This window comes from Myotis brandtii, unplaced genomic scaffold, assembly GCF_000412655.1.
Source record: "Myotis brandtii unplaced genomic scaffold, ASM41265v1 scaffold120, whole genome shotgun sequence".
Classification (NCBI taxonomy): Eukaryota; Metazoa; Chordata; class Mammalia; order Chiroptera; family Vespertilionidae; genus Myotis; species Myotis brandtii.
The window spans coordinates 529,932-546,977 of record NW_005354174.1 but is presented as its reverse complement, the minus strand read 5'-3'; the positions used below and the strand labels follow the sequence as shown (position 1 = coordinate 546,977).

Sequence of the window (17,046 nt, the reverse complement as noted above, 5' to 3'; positions counted from 1 at the left end):
TAAATGATCTTGGCAAATATACTTAACCTAAGTCTCAATTTATGTAAATTACAGATAATAATATAACCGACCCCTTAGAGGTGCTTGTTGTGATTATGTAAGATAATGCATGTGAAATGATGAGCACAGTGGAAACTGTGAAATGGTGAAAAGAGCTCAGTGAATCTTAATTGTTGTTCTTACTGTTACAGGGCTAGCAGCCAATCTAGGCCTGGGATCAAATATGTAGCAGAATTGAAGCTTTTCCTACAAGAGGCACATGGCAAACTTATGATCTCTGAATTCGTTAGACAAAATAGCCAGGCTGACTTACTCCTAAGTAATATGCAATGCCCCCTGCCCCTCAGAAGAGATGTAACTAAGAAGTAACAGCATTGCATTCTCTCTTAAATCTTAATGTAAGTCTTACAGCCAAGGAATTTGGGATCAAGTGAAATCTGACGCTAAATGAACCTCATATATATATATAAATAAAAGGGGTTTCAGGCCCCTTTCCCCCAAACTTAATATAGCATCGTCCTCTTTTGAACACAGTGGTATTTTGTTTATACATTATGACTTTATCATTCTGCCCAAGACATTTTTCTTAATTCCTTGAGGCAGTGTCTGTTTCTGACTTGTTTTTGTTTTCTCTGCAGTAGCTAGCATAGTTCCTTGCATATAGGAAGTCAATAAAAATTTGTACGATTGACTTATTTAACCTATACTTTCCATGTCTCATGGTATTTCCACCGATTTATTATCTTGGTTAAAAAAAAATTCACCTTGATAGTCTATAAAAGTATGCAAACTTTAATTTGCATTTATAGTCTAAGTCTCTCCTAAGAAAAGTTTAAAATGTGGTAGTTCTCCAGCAAATATGGGCAAAGGGGTGCTTTCCAACTAGAGTAACAAAAAATCGTCTTAGTCGTCTACATTTTGCCAGGAAAGCCTGGCCATCCAGGGCTTTTCCTAGCCAAGCAAGGAAAAGTTGTTAGCATAAGGCTCGAGAATCTCTCTCCACACAGACCTGGTAATCTATAAAAGGGTAACTTCCCGCTTCCTCCCTCAGAGCTAGAGATGCCCCTGCCCAAGGCATTCGGTGTCCTTCTCATCACTCTATTTACTCCAGCAGTATCAATTCCTCCCTCCCGTTCCCCTAACCCATCCCCCACTACACTTCAGAACCCTGAGTCCTGTGACACTCCTCAGCACACGCATCCTCGCCCGGAATGTTGTTCTGGCCTTAGCATGGCCATGAGTCTCTGGCCACTGGAGAGGCGCTCAGCTACTCGAAGAGGCAGAGCGTGTTTCCCGTGGTGTTCCCCGAACTGTCTGCAGTGGTTCTGCGCACACAGGATTCTCAGTAAATGGGGACACTGGCTGCCTAGTCACTAAGCAATTCCCACAACAGAGAGCCCAGCCTTTAATAATGGTCTAATAGGCTGGAGCCCAGGCCCAGGGCTGCTGTTGGATAATAATAAAACATCACAAATTACCACCAAGAACAGCCACTGCTATAGACTTTGTTAGTTTTCTTCTGGTAAAGGCTAATTTCAGTATCTGTCTTGGTCATTGTAAAGTGTTAAAGAGTAATGTCAACAAAAAGTTTGTCCAGAAAAGAGGGATCATATGTTTCAAGGACCATCATTCACCTGTGAAAGCTAATCCATAATAGCAGTCCACCTAGATAACACTAGCAGATTGTTCTGATATTTTGTATGGAATTGTAAAACATTGAATTTTCCCATTCAGGTTACCACTCAGAAGATATCTCAGAGGATGCACAATCCCCCAAAAGCCTAGGGCCGTGGTCGGCAAACTGCAGCTCGCGAGCCACATGTGGCTCTTTGGCCCCTTGAGTGTGGCTCTTCCTAAGCCTTAGGAGTACCCTAATTAAGTTAATAACAATGTACCTATCTATATAGTTTAAGTTTAAAAAATTTGGCTCTCAAAAGAAATTTCAATCGTTATACTGTTGATATTTGGCTCTGTTGACTAATGAGTTTGCCGACCACTGGCCTAGGGTGATGGGCTCCAGGACACTCATAGGCTCTGCCCAATATAAGCCCTCCCTCCCTCTGCTGCAGGGTTCAGGGGAACCAGTGAGGCCCCCAGCCCAGAGCCAGGCACTCACCTTTCATCCCACCAGAGAAGCCTCTCCAGTTAGCAAAGACCATCAGAGGCAGCCCTTCACGGTTGAAGTCCTTGACAGCCTGATAGGTTTTAAACGCAGAGTCTGGGAACCAAACCTGGCCAGCCTGCTGGATTATCTATTGGGGAAAATGAAAAAGGAAGACACAATTTGAGGGGGAATCTGTCCAAGGTGAATAAGGTTTGATTAAAAATTCAAAATCAAACTAAAAAAAAACAAACCACAAAACAAAAACCCCCACCAGGTTTGTTCATCATAAAGATGTTCTTTGAAGTAGGAAAAAAGATCCTGGATCTTTGACTTTGTTAAACAATCCTCTTTTTGATTGCTGATGACACCTCCACTCTTTAGTCAAAAGAGAGAAACCTATTGCTTCTAATGGAAGGATGCACTCAGTACCCTTGCTTTCCCAGGGCAACTCTAGACTCAACTCCTCCAAGTGGCCAACTGCACAAAGGCTCCAAGTCCTTCACCTCTGTGCTTAGTGCAGCTTTTCCTTTTCCTTTTCTGTGGTTAATAAAGGGACACTCATTGTGACCCTGCTGAATAACCTCCTCCCCGATCTCCCCACAACTCATTTTCTGGATCTTGTCAGGATGTGAAAATGCTATCCATCCTTTAAAAAAGGACAGGCTGTGGTGTTCACAATTTGGCAGACTCCACTATTAATTCTAGCAGTAGCTCTTCCATGAGTGTGTTCAGAGAATCTGAGACCAAAGAGCCCTTGGCATTGTCTCGGCTGCCTTTCTCTAAGACCACGTCCCCAACTATTTTCCAGCATCAGCAAGACAACTGTAAAGGCCTATTTAATTTTTCAAGCAGAATTTATCTTGAAGTACATTTAGTGTCATCTTAAGAGCACAAGATGGTCTGAACTCATTCACGGCTGCTGACTGCCCTTCCCTCTAAAATTGATGGTTTGCAGTGCTCCCAGTACATCCACAGGCTCTGCAGAACGGCAACACAGCTCCAAGCACAGGCGTATACTGTACTCGGGGTGACCTACCTTGGCTTCAGAATCCAGGTTTGCAGGATCAGCTGGGATACTGAGTTCCACTGTTCGGGTTTCTACGGCAACTACTCCCACAGGTATTCCTCCTAGCCTGATAAAAATTGAGCCACATAAGAGCCTAATGTGTGTCAACATTACAGCTAGTCATTTATTTTCCAATCCCACCTCAAAACATTGGGGTAAAAACTAGTAATACAGAGAGCAAGGGAAAGTCAGACTCTTCTAGGAGTAAGAGACCCTGGATTTGGTGAATATGGTAAATTTTTGTAAATACAACAGAAAACTAACCTCAGAAGCACTCCAATTCTCCACAGGATAAATTCAAACAGAGGGTTGCACTAGGGGAGCCTCTAGCATTCAGACTCAGCAGCCTAGCTTGTGCACACATGTGCATTCACACACATCTGTCTCTGTGGTTGCCCAATGGAACTTCTCAATTCACCATAAAGTATCTTTTTGATGAAGATGGAGGGAAATGGTCCAAACGGTAGTAAGAAGCTGAAACTCTCACGAACTATTTTAACAAATGATGGCATTGCTGAAACAGTGCTGTAGTTTCCTATGGAGTACTAATAGTGTGGTTCCAGATAGGATCTGAGGGTAGGTCTCACCACTAGGCATGTGGATGGGGAGTGTGTAGGTATGTTATGGGGATGAAGAAAAATGTGTCAAGTGTAGGCAGGTGGTTAAACAATTTAACTTTCTTCTTCATTAGAAAAAAGCAATGGGATAGAGAAAACTTTCTATAGTAATCTTGGTGAAACAAATGATCAGTATTGAAAGTATATATTTTAAAATAAAGCTACGTTAATTTTAACAACTGTCCAGGAGCTCAAAGCCTCCGCATCCATGATATCCTCCCAACTTGGTCCTCATAAAGAAAGTAGAAATCGAGAAGCGGGGGGAGCGGGAGGGGGACGGAGACAGAGAAAGAGAACTGCAAGGTACAGGGCGAGTCCTTACTCAGAAATGTAATTCAATCTTCACTCTCACAGCTGCATTCCTTGGGGTTGGGACTGGGATGGGTTATAGTCTCTCATCCCCCCATAGCATCTCCATAACAAACTTTTCCATGAAGGATGGTCTTTGGTTGTTACACTGGCTACTGGAAATGGATTCTTATCATCACAAGAGGCCTGACAGGGGCCTGAGTGGGGACCACCCACCCCCTTGTCACTTGCCTGCACTGAATCAGAATCAAAAGCCCTCTAGACAACCAGACAATGAGCAGGAGGTACACAGGAGGGTTTAGAAATATTTCTGTTCACAATGATTAACAATCCAACTGGAAACTTGTAATTGCAAAAGCCACCCTAAATCGGTAACTTATAACTTATATATTAGGGCCCATGTGACCTAATAAAGAACATCTTTATCCGAGTATTACAGTTATTTATTGAACTTGAAAACAGCTCAGAACAACTTCTGTTTTCTATTATACTTCATATAAATTTTATCAGGCTAGCACATGAAGATGCTACATCTTGTTTTATAGTGTGTCCCTGGACAAGGTGCCATGGAATAATAAAAGACAATTTACAGCCAATAGCACACATATTCCAAACATACATACCAAAGATGAGTTTTGGCAGCACTTACAGTAACAATCCCAGAAGAATACATTTATATTTATTTCTCGAAATGCCATTGCTTTTGAAAGAAGCTAGCTCCATTTGTGTTTTATATACTTGTGAGCATGTGTATGTGTTTGGAGCAAGAAGCCCAGAACTCATCAGATGGAAAGAAAGAAGTCAGAGTGAGTGTCACAATAAACAATGGCAGAGCTAGCCAAAGCCACACTTGACTGATCTTGCTCACAGACAATCCCTATTCTTCCAATCATAAGGGTAAAACATTATTCTCTTGTTTCCCATGGGAGAATATTAAAGATCTTAACAAAGGTTTGGCTTTTGGAGGGTTAAAAATCTGTCAGGTTTTTTACAGACAAGAAAACTGAAGCAGAATAGGTAAGAGGAAAATTTTCAGAAAAGTTGGTCTGAATGTGGTGGGAGGACTCTCTATAGCAAACTGATAGGTCCCGGGTAGAAGGGCTCTCTCCTCTAGTGCACCCCCCACCTCCCCAGTGGGAATTTTACCAGGCACAAAGAATTCTCACTGGGACCCAGAAGCCTGGGGTTAGGTGGAAGACCCGAGACGCGGCGAGAGGAAAACGGGAGCCAGTCCCTGTGGGCCTATCGGCCTGCCTCTTATTCTTGCCACAGGGGAAGATCCTGTCTGTGGGATTTGCCATCTGATGGCTCCTTGTCACTGGCAGCACAAGGCATACTGACCTGCTGTACTGAGAGAACCACAAAGCCTAGAATTATTTTCAAGGCTAGAATCTAAATCTCAACCCGATGTGGCGTGTCTGAGAATCGTGGGCAGGTGCCACTTTTCACTGAGATAAGAGAAACTGATTGCCCCCGAGAGGAAGGTGAGCTCCAGATGTGGGTCCCGAGGGCAGCGGGTCTCTGCAGTGCAGGATGAGATTAAGATCAGGCGCTCGTTATGGCGAGCGCTACAGATTATTTCGTGTGGAGCTTGCTGTTGAGTGAAGCACTTCTTAGAGTGGGTATTAAAATCTAACAGAAACTTTAATTTCCCATTTGAAAAATACAGGTATCCCAGCTTATTTTACTCACTCCTGCTTCAGGTAAACTCTTTTTTGGGGTAATTCAAATCTGACGATAAACCAATATAGTGCCACTAACTTGTTACTTAAATAAGCTCGATGACATGAAGGAACTTCTTTCAAGTTACATAGAGAAGTAGGTGAGACTGAGTTAGTTGTTACCTACTTCTGAAAGAAAATGGTCTTTGGGAAGGGGGGTGGTCATGGCGGGCTGTAGCTATTTACAGCCCCCAAACAGTGTTTCTCTCAGCATTATAACAAGGAAACTGTCAAAACGAGACTTTAGATTAAACGCATCACTGGAGACACACACTGAATGACTGCTGGGAACTGGTCTTCCAGTCATGCTGCCTCTGGAATGACCATGATCCAATATTCTTAGAAAGTTTAGACAAAGAGAGCATTGTTGGTAAGAACCTGTATAGTCCTGGCCCTTTCCTTTCTTGTTTTCATTTGGGAGGAAAAGGAGCTTCCAGAACAAAAGAGCTCTTACCTGGCTCTGCCAACCACCACGGTCTGGGCCCAAGGCTGCATGATTTCCGAGAAAGACCCATAGTCAAAAAATCCACTCAACCACTGACCTTTCTGGGCTACAGAGGAAAAGAAAGAGAACAAATCAATTCACTAAAAATGCACTGGAATTAGCAAATTTAACATTGGATTTGGGGGAGTATTTTGGGGAGTTTGTTGTGTTTTTAACCATATTATAATAGATGGAAGCATTAGGCAGCTAAATGTTCATCTGCCTTCAGACATCATCTCCTAGTTCATTTGCTAGACTGCATAGATTCATTTATCAGCAAAAGCATCATTTATTGTTAAACGATGGGGTTCAGCTAGCAGAGAGAGTTTGCATTGCTTTTAAATAAATAACTTGGTTTTTTCAAAACATCACAAACATTTGTCAAAAGGCAGCCAAGTCGTTAAAGATGTTTTCAAAATGTCTACTTCTATTTTAAAGCTTAGCTTACAATTTTGTTTGATTTCACTGATTTTCTTTCTTTTTTTTTTTTAAATATATTTTATTGTCTTTTTACAGAGAGGAAGGGAGAGGGATAGAGAGCTAGAAACATCGATGAGAGAGAAACATCGATCAGCTGCCTCCTGCACACCTCCCACTGGGGATGTGCCCGACGCTCTATCCACTGAGCCAAACCGGGTAGGGCCACTGATTTTCTTTTAATGGAAAGCTGAAGACCACCAAATGGTAAGTATTAATATTCAGATGAGGACCCAAATTTGGGGAAAAGAAAAGGGACTCAACTTTTCTGCTACAAAAGCAACAAAATATACTTCCTCTTTATTTATAGCTGACCAAGTATAATCTCTCCACAAGAAAGGGCCATGCCTACATATAGACAGATAGGAAAAATTTAATGGTTAAGATGCATATACTTACTGTCATTAACCTCCCTTGCACATAGAATTTCCTTTACTGGCAGCACACTTAACTTTCAACACCTTAATTTAAGGAAAAAAATAACAACAAACCCTTTTGTCCAACAGGTATCTGTGTTTGACCAGGGCCCCATAAAAGCTTCTGCAAATAACCGTCTCCTAGCGTGCCGTCTCAGCTCATGGCTTCTCAGTGATTCTTTTAATTTGAACATGGCCCTCCGCCCCCTAAAAACCCAAGTCCAAAACCAATTAAAAGTGGAGATCCGAGCAAGCTAACCTCTGCTGACTTAAACAGGATGGAGAGTGTTTTATCAAGACTAAACTTGTAATTATTGTGTTCTACATTCCTTGCCTCTATGGCCCCAGTGTAAAATGTGATCATCCATTTCAAAATTATCTCTCTATCGTGAGCCCAAAGCCGATCGTTTAGATTCTGGTCTCGTGTTGGGCGTCAGTTTGAAGAATATCACAGCACTATCTCCTCTAATAAATGACTTTAACTTTTCACCTAGAAGATATCTGCTTTAACTTATCACAGGGAATCATCTGCTTTCCTTAACGTTTCCACTAAATTAAAATCCGAAGTCACTCGATTTGGGAGCGAGTGTTAGCTGCACACAGACAGCAGGATGAATGACTAGGGAGTCCATGAAAAAATATTATCCCAAACCCAGAAAACTTAGTCTATCACAAATTCCATTTTACTCTGTAGATCTCATTAATAATGGCCAAGATAATGCCCCACCTTCCCCCATACACGCCTCATACCTGTTCACCCCATGAAAGAGAGCACATTTTTTGATGATGGTTCTAAACCACGTTTCTGAATGCATCAGGATATTGTAATTTTAACTTCATCTACTTGGGTCATTTTATGATTCGTACTTCAATAACAATAATTTAGAATTATAAAATCCATTTCAAAATGGAAATGTTTTCTTCTTTAAAAACCTTCCTGCCTTATTTATCAACTGGGGGCTATGGCTATTACAGGGGGGGCTTTACTGCCCTCAGAGAGCTGGTCATGTTCAGTTCAAATGTAGAACTTAGAAGCCAGCTCCCATGGCTCCCCATGATTCCTAGGGGAACAGTCACTGAATCTTGTTCTGAATTTTCTCACAAAAGTCCTGGATTTTATCTCGGGTTCATAGTGCTTAATATAAAAATGGTATAAAAAATGAGAGGTAGAGAAATTACAATGGTGATTTTTCTGGGTACATAAGAAAAACTATTTAGTCTCATTAAGATTAATAAGAAAAGGTACTGAAGACAACAGGTAAAATTTTAAATTAAAATCAACCTTCCTTTGGTGATTTTTCTACACTATCTATAATTAGGCTTCAGATTTAGCCCCAGCTCCTAAGTAATAGCCGTGTGACCCTGTGCAAACCATTTAACTTCTCTGAGCTCCTAAAACGATGATCTCTTTGTAGCTGTAAGAGGCAGCAAGCCCAAATAAGATAATGTATATAAAATGCTTTATCATCCCACCTGGCTTAGAGTGGGTGCCCACAAAGGTTGATTAAGTCTTCCTTATGAAGACCTCTTTCTCTTTCAACAAAAATCACAATTGATTCAAATTTAATTATCTCTTTAAGATATAGCCTTTCTTTGCAATAGTTGCAATAAACATACAAAAAAGAACAAACACTTTCTTAAACAATTTGAAACAGTAGATTCTAAGTGGAGCAGGGGGACTTGGGCTTCACAGAAGAACTTCCTAGTGAGTATGGTTTGTGAAACAGCCAAATGGACTGACAAACAAAAACACACATTTGCCTTGCATGGAGTTACCTTTGTTTGTTTGTTTCTTCCTTTGTTTCTGTTTGGAAAGTTAAGATAAAATCAGCCCCAAGACAGAAGGCTATATTAGAGAAACATGGACGAAGAGCTTGTTCTTGCTCTATATATTGGTAAAATTAAAAGTTCTGGACAATCTCTTCATGAGTAGATGATCTTACATTAATAACTAAAGCAAGTGCCAACACTATTACCACTATCGTAAGAAATGAAGGGTGCATGCAGGGGGGCTCAGCAGTAGCTCGCTGAGAAAGGTGTAGTCACACTTGACAAGGAGGGGTCCCAAAGACCTTTCTAGCACCGACCCAATTAACCTGTTTATAGAAACTAAATGGCCGAAGATTCTGGTCCTATAGTTCTATGACTTTATGACTTAATTTAACTGCTTTAAAGTCCTTGAGCCCATTCAATAGTAAGTGCTTTAATAGCAGAAGAAACAGAAGCAATGTATTAGCGATTGCACTGCTTATGACTCAATGGCTGATTTGCAAATCTCATCTCATTTTTCATTTGTTCTTAAAGAATTTTCCACCTTTTTCTTCAGATTTTTCTTACTTCCAGGTACTTAGTAGCTGTTTTCTTTGTCACGTGCTATTGTGCAGAGACTGGTCTGTGGTTGGGAAGAAAAACCCTGAAACCTGGAGGGCCAGGGACCACAGAATCCTTAAACATATACATACTTGGGTGAGGACGGCCTGCCAGCATCCATCGAGGATCATATGGGGCCTTTGTGGGGACAAACTCGATAATTCTGTCTATAGGATCCTTGGAGTTCAGGATAGGAACGGAACTGTTCACGCTCTGAAAGGAGATTGGGAGGGAAAGAGCACAGCAGTCAGTAAACGTCAATCCAGCGCGACAACAGTCATTACAAAGACAACAGGGCCCTCATGCGGAGTTACCCCCATGAGCCCTAATCAGCAGCTAGAAGCATTCCAATGGCATGCCAGGCCCTGAGGAACAGGAGCAGGTCTCAAGTTCCATGTAGGACTCTGGCCCCAAGTGGTGCCTTCTGACTGATTGCAGTGTGCCCAGGCTTTCTGGGAAGCTTCCCAGAGGGAGGGCTGGGTATTACAAAGGAGAAAACCCACAGTGAGGAGAAAGCCTTAATATGCTGGGATCTGAGCCCAGGTAGGCCATGGAGACTCCTGTGGCTAGAATACATCAGAAAGGGGCCTAACCAATGAAATCTGAAGATTTTGTTGTTGTTGTTTAATCCTCATTGGAGGATATTTTTTCCATTGACCTTTTAGAGTGAATGAAAGGGAGGGGTGGGGTATAGATAGATAGATAGATAGACAGATAGAAACATCAATGCGAGAGAGTCACATCAATTGGTTGCCTCCCACACCCATCCCAACGGGGCTGGGCATCAAACCTGCAACCCAGGTACACGCCCTTGACCGGGAATTGAACCCATGACCCTTTGGTGCACAGGCTGACGCTCCAACCACTTGGCAACACTGGCCAGAGCCCAAAGGCATTTTAAAGGTAGAAGGCAAAAGATGGCTCTAAGAAAAAAAGAAATCAACAGCTTTCCGAGGAACATTTCACAAAAGATTCCTGCACTATGAGGAGTTCTCCAGTGCAGAGGCAGCAGCTGTGGTGGAAAGGCCGGGTTCTGCAGGCTCACCTTAGGCATGTATGATAGCCAGTGCAGGATAGTGAAGACCCCCTCAAAGTCATCACAAACGGTGCTGTGGGTCACCCCATTGTTGTGCATGATCTGGATGCCACCGAGCTGGTTATTGGAGGTATATACTTCCCGCCCGAGGACCTGGAGAAACGAGCAAGAGACATTGGTCTTGACAGAAATAAAGGCCAAGTCTATTTTGTTATTCTCACTAAAAAGGGTTCTTTTCTCCCCAAGACAGAGATTCCAGCTTCCGTGGTTTGTTCGAAGGGACTATCTGGACCTTTGTCCTAAAAAGAAAACTTAGAAAACAAAAAAGGATTTTAAACAATCACATATACTGTTGCAATTTAAAAACGAGCAAGCCTCTCCCTCTCTTTCTCCTAACTGCCAAAGATACGCACAGCATCCTTCACACTGAGCTGAAACCACAGCGGTGGGCGAGCCTGGGACCCGAGACAGCAGCTACCGCAGCATCTGCATGCTGGCGGAGTTACTGTGCATGTACACAAAACAGGTAATGTGCCCGTCTTCTGACAATCTTCAGTCACAAGTCTCAGTTAAAAAAGTGCTGTGAGGTTTAGATTCCCTTTTTAAAGGATTACTTTTTCCCTTGTATTTGATTTTTAAAGCTGGTCTCGATACATAAGCCCTAAGGCTGGCAAAATCCTGAAGCATCTCATGATACAGACATGAACCCTCGAGTCTATAGTCCTTTGTGTGCTGGGTGCAGGGCAATGATTTATACCCAAGCCCGCCTCCCTCCCTCTGTCCTTCCCTCCCAAGGTTCCTGGGAAGTCGGAGTCTCAATCCCAGGGGTATCCCTAGAGTTTAACCCTTGTGAGGTGGAAGGCAGGCACCTGCAATTGGAAACCACAAAGTTTCTGTTAAAGAAGAAAAAATATTCTTGAACTTGGAAATTGTAGTGTTTCTTTTTCTCTTGAAGATTGGTTAGTAATTCCTTTCAGGGAGGGAGCTTTTCTGACCCAGCGGATGGAAGCCGGGCAGCCTGATCACTGGCTATCGCAACTGCTGAGTGTTAGTAATTGCCAGTCATCTAGGGGAGCCCTGGAGAGCTCTAAACAGTTGTAGAGCGCTTACTGTATTTTACGTCTTCTTTCCCTCTCCCCTCCTCCTTTAGAAAATAACCACAACACAACATTTCTTCCTTACTAACTTTTATTCATTTCCAGCCTCTGGGGAGAACCTAATAAATGAAAGACCAGTAGGTTCTGTATATGCCCATTGTGCCCCTTCTGGTTAGGAGCTCCAAGAGGTTGCCCCGCCTGCTGGGTCAGCCCCTACATTAAGATCCCCCAAAGGCTGAGGAAGTTGGTGACCAAGTAATCACCTCAGTGTGACCCTGCTGGCCTCAGTTCCATTTAACTTCAGCAAGGAAGGGCAGAAGAAACTCTCCTAAAAAGCATATGGAAAGCAAAATTGCTCTCAGATCGCTGCTTCCCTTGATAAGGAAGTGCCGAGAACAAGCCTTTGCAGGCAGCCCTGAGCTGAGCAACATGCCAGCAGCTCCTTTGAAGGAGCCCGGGGAACAGCGGAGGCCGTATCTGACCACTGGGCTCCCATCCTCCTCTCAGCCTGTCTTTAATCTCAGCCCAGGCCGGCGGCTCTTTTCTCATTCTCCTGCTGTCTCTTTCCATTTGCCCTCTCTCTGACTGATACACTGATCTCTCGGTCACTCGGCTTTCTGCTCCACTGAGTCCATATTACTAATAACACCTCCGCCACGGCCAGTTTACCTCATGAAGGCAGGAGCACATCATTACAAAATAAACTCATAACTTTGACATTCTAGCAAATACACGCCGTTTGTTATTTTTATGGCTTTAGTCTTTCTAACAGGCAGAGGGCATCACATACCTGTTTCATTTATATCTTTAAATGTGTACACATATGCACACATGTATCAGGAAATAAAACAGGACAAAAAAACCCAAACCAAAGCAAATATCCAAACCAGGGAATGAATGGGGGAGACCCTGATGGACGCAGAAACCCTGTCACTCAGGGAGGCCATGCTCCGATCTGGCTCCGGTTTTATGGACGTCATAAACCTGATGGCCCACAACTGGTCCTTCTGGGACAGACCGCCTCTCTGCCGAAGTCATTCGGTGTGATCAGCAGTATTTTTAATTATTAAAATAAAGCTGAAAAGGGGGGGGGAATAAAAAGGAGACACTGTGCTGACTGTGAATACCTGACATTCACCATCTCTGTTAGGAGCCAAGAACTTGCTGCCTGAGAGAGAGAGCTGGACCAGTTTCTACTGAGAATCACTATTTTTTCCCTATGAAACACTGCCTCTAGTGCTTGATAATCTCCAGCCACTTAGAATTTCTCCAAAATTAGTAATGGACCTACGAAGAACCCGCGAAGAGACCAGAGCACACCAAGAGCAGTACAGCCGATCAAACACACCTTCCTCAGACGTCCTGGCCCCGCCTTTCAAAGAAATAGAGCATCCGTAACAGGGCTACTCCCAGAGGCTCTGCCACTTGCCCATTCTGCCCCATATTCTTACAAACTAATGGAGACAAACTGGGAAGGAACGAGAATTTAATAACTTCACATGTCTTCCCTTTACTCAGGTTCTGATGCTTTGTTCTGAAAAGGCAGCAGTATTTCTACACTTCCTCTCCTCTGGATTCAGAAAGAAAACTAACTGGAGCCAACCACAACCAAGAACATTATTTCTGGGCTAAACAAATGTTTTTCATGTGAGAAGATTCATTTAATTTTGGAATTAAAGAGAAAAAGAACAGGGTAGATAAACAGTGTATCCGAATGGCTCTCTCTGACCAGCCTTATCTTAGGAGGTCGGGGGTGGGGAGGGGAAGGACACAGAAATGAAACCTGCTTCACTAGCCACAAGCGAACGCTAGCAATCATAGCTACTTAACAGTCGGTGAAGAGAGCGCCGTACCCTCCAGTTCATCTTCAATGACCGTATGTTTGGAGCACGCACCAGTAGAAGGAGGGCGCACACAATAGCTCCTGATTTATAGGGGTCATTGCTGACTCAAGTGGTTTTAATGATTTTAGGATACTTCAGAACAAAAGCTCCAACCAAAGAAGCAGAATCTGGGCTAGGACAAAACCCATTCTGCCTAACTCAGAAACGATCATGCTGGAACAGTAACACAAACTCCGATCCGCATCGAGGGAGACAAAGAAAGGAGCCCACATAGACAGAACCACTATTTTATTCCTCCATATGTTGCCCTACCAACCTTCTACAGAAAAATATGAGGTAAACAACTCTCATCACCATAATATTTTCATGAAGAAGATGCATTTCATTCATCAGTTTTTTCCAACTTTGACATATGCATTTCTATATAAGCTGCTGCTGTGTTTCATTCCCCAAATTATTTCTCTCACATTTTTCTACTGCATGACACAAACTTTTAATTTATCTGCCCAACAAGCATCAATAACCACTTAAGCACAGGAGCTATTCAGACAGAGGTGACTCTCCTGAGGCCACACCTTGCTGCTCCCCAGGTCTAAAGTGGAGAAGCAGTACCATGTAATATTAAAAACAGGCACCATCTGAAGAGAGCCCACGCCAGCACAACTGAATAAGGGCTGAGTCTGAGGGGAAAGAGGGTCTTCATCCCCCCTCAATATAAACTTAAGCCTCACCCAGCATTCATTAATTGGGGCTGGCAGACCTGAGAATTAAGGGCACCGCATAAAAGCCAGTGATTAGCAGAGGCACAATTGTTAAAGGCCCCACCAAAGATGCTATGTAGCCTTTAGAAATTCTGAGATACACAGGAAGTGCAAATGAATGCAGTCATACATGCATGCTAGGCCTCCGCAGCCCTTGCTGCTTATCTAGAGACACTGCAAACAGCTCGGGTTTACCATAGCTGACAGGCAACGGAAACAGTCTAATATACCGCCTGCTCTCTCCCTTAAATCCCTTTTTGGAGACCAAGATAAACACGTTCTTCCTTTCCCCGGTGCCCGCCTCCTGACTGAAGTGGCAGAGCACTGTGAAGTTTTGTGCAAATGAAATCACTATGTAATACTGAATGGGTGTAGTATTTACTTGTCAGGATATTTGTCAGCACAGACATTGAGATTTCCAAGTTTCACAGATGCAACTTAGTTCAGTTTTTTTAAAACATTGCTTTTGTCCTGATATACATATTATGCTGGGGACCCTCAGACTTATAGGCAAATATTTGCAATCATGTGCTCAAGATGTGAAAAATAATGATGCATATCGATGCAATAAAAAATGAAATCTACCACTGCTTTCCCCCTTTCTCCAATCTTTCCCCCTAGGTGGGTCAGGGCAATCTTCTATTTAAAGAAGCAGGGAGTACAAATTCTTCCTGCATCTGAGAATTAAGCTATGCAAGCTGGGTCCTTGCTGCAGTCCTTCTCATTAGGATATTTCCATTCTCAAGAGGATTTGAGAAGGGGTTTTGTAAATTTCCTGAGCAATCGTCATCACTGGACTTCATCCATGATTCCTGATATTAACGTCATTCTGGGATCTGCCAGATTATTCATAAAGGTTTGGCTAAGGCAGAAAGAGAGATAGATATGAGAAAGCATACACGGGATCAGGGAGAAAGTGGTAAAACAGGGACAAAAGAAAGGAGGAAGGATGAGAGAGAGGAAAAGGGAGGGGGAGAGACAAGAGGACAGGGAAGAAAAAACGGCAATAGCTCATCTACTCCTGCTGCTAACACCCTCCTCCCTGACCTGAGAGAACTACATTTTTAAAAGCTGACAAGTAATTCAATCTCCAATTAACAATTTTAAGTGGTGCAGCACATATTACTGTGTAAATGTTTCTCCAGGAATATATCCAAGGGTGAATGAAATTAAATCTCTAGGGAGACAGGACCAGCGCCTATGTGACCCAGAATATTTGGAGAGTTTCAAGATACAGTCTCTTAATACACAGACTCAGGGTTATAATTTCTCCTCCTCTCCTTTACTGCCACTGGCAAACTCGAGTGCTGGTTGGCAGTGATAGGCTAGGGTTGAGGATAGACAAGGGGCACTGTGACACAGTGCTGGCACAGGATGGGAAAGCCTCTGACTTGAGATGGATTCAAGACCATCCACTGCAAGACCAAACATCTCTCTGTAAAAAGCAAAGTTATGAAGTGATCAGGCTGGCTGATGGATAAATTAGAGGAAAGGGACTGTGCTACCTGCGGTAAGAAAAGATAGTCAGCAAAAAAAGAGACTGAGGTAAAGGCCTGACGTAACACTGGAAGACCTGTTTATGAGGTATAGAGAGAGCAGAGGGATGAGCTAGATGGCAGAAGGATGATACGGATTTGAAGGTGGACTGGGTGAGGAACAGAGACTCATTCTGAACGTAATGGTGGTAGAAAAGAGCCACATGACAGTCTGTCAAATACACCAGAGAAGGCATAGGCTTCCGGAGCAAACACTGACTGCCAGAGAAATCACTCATTGCAGGGATCCATCAACTGCCCATTTAGCTACAAACTAGAACATACTGACAATAAGTTACTTCCAAATATGGAAATTTTTAAAAGTCTGGTTTATTGAGGTACAATTTACATACAGGAAAATCATCTTTTAGGTGTACAATTCTATGAATTATGACAAAAACACAGTCATAGAACCACCACCACAGCACATCAAAAGTTTTCATCCCCAAAAGTTCCCTCATCTCCTTTGCAATCAATTTCCTTCCCTCACACATACCAGTCATGGATCTGCTTTCTGTTGTAACAGTTTTGCCTCTTCTAGGTTATATAAAATGGAGTCACACAGTATGTAGCCTCCTGAGCATGCTTCTTTCAGTTAATAAAACACATCTGAGATTCATTCATGCTGATGTTGGCATCAGTAGCTCCTTTTTACTGCAGAGTAGTATCAATTTTATGGAAATACCATAACTTGTTTATCTCTTTGCCTATTGGTGGACATTTGGGTGTCCAGTTTTTGGCAATCCTATCCAATAAAAGAGTAATATGCAAATTAACCATCACTCCATCACAAAGATGGCGACAGCCATGGAGCTGGAGCAAGGAGGAGGCTTGGGTTGCTCCCAGCCATGGAGGAAGTCAAGCTTCCCGCCTGCCCTGGCCGGCACTGGGCTCCGCTCAAGGCTACAAAGTTTCAATTGTAGAAGATAAATCTCAGGGAAAAAAAAGAAAAAGATAAAAAGGAGAGGTTGGGAGCTTGGGTCGCCAGGAGGGGGTGGGGTAGGGCGCGTGGCCAGCCTGAAAACGGCCCTCAGCCCCTCACCCAGGCTGGCCAGGCAGCCCAGTGGGACCCCCATACTGATCCGGGACACCCTTCAGGGCAAACCAGCCGGCCCCCACCCATGCACCTGGCCTCTATGCTATATAATAAAAGGGTAATATGCAAATTGACCCTAACAGCAGAACAACTGGGAATGACTGGTCACTATG

At 43.1% G+C, this 17,046-nt stretch overlaps 1 protein-coding gene across 1 annotated transcript in view; it reads right to left on the bottom strand.

Moving 5' to 3' along the window:
• ACACA (acetyl-CoA carboxylase alpha) overlaps nucleotides 1–17,046 on the bottom strand; it is a 208,006-nt gene that overhangs the window by 29,115 nt on the left and 161,845 nt on the right. The window contains exons 46-50 of the mRNA XM_005858538.2: nucleotides 10,610–10,753; nucleotides 9,657–9,777; nucleotides 6,272–6,368; nucleotides 3,141–3,237; nucleotides 2,117–2,252 (exon numbers count right to left, since the gene is read on the bottom strand). Of these exons, the coding sequence (XP_005858600.2) occupies nucleotides 2,117–2,252; nucleotides 3,141–3,237; nucleotides 6,272–6,368; nucleotides 9,657–9,777; nucleotides 10,610–10,753 (595 nt within the window). The remainder of the gene's footprint in view (nucleotides 1–2,116; nucleotides 2,253–3,140; nucleotides 3,238–6,271; nucleotides 6,369–9,656; nucleotides 9,778–10,609; nucleotides 10,754–17,046) is intronic.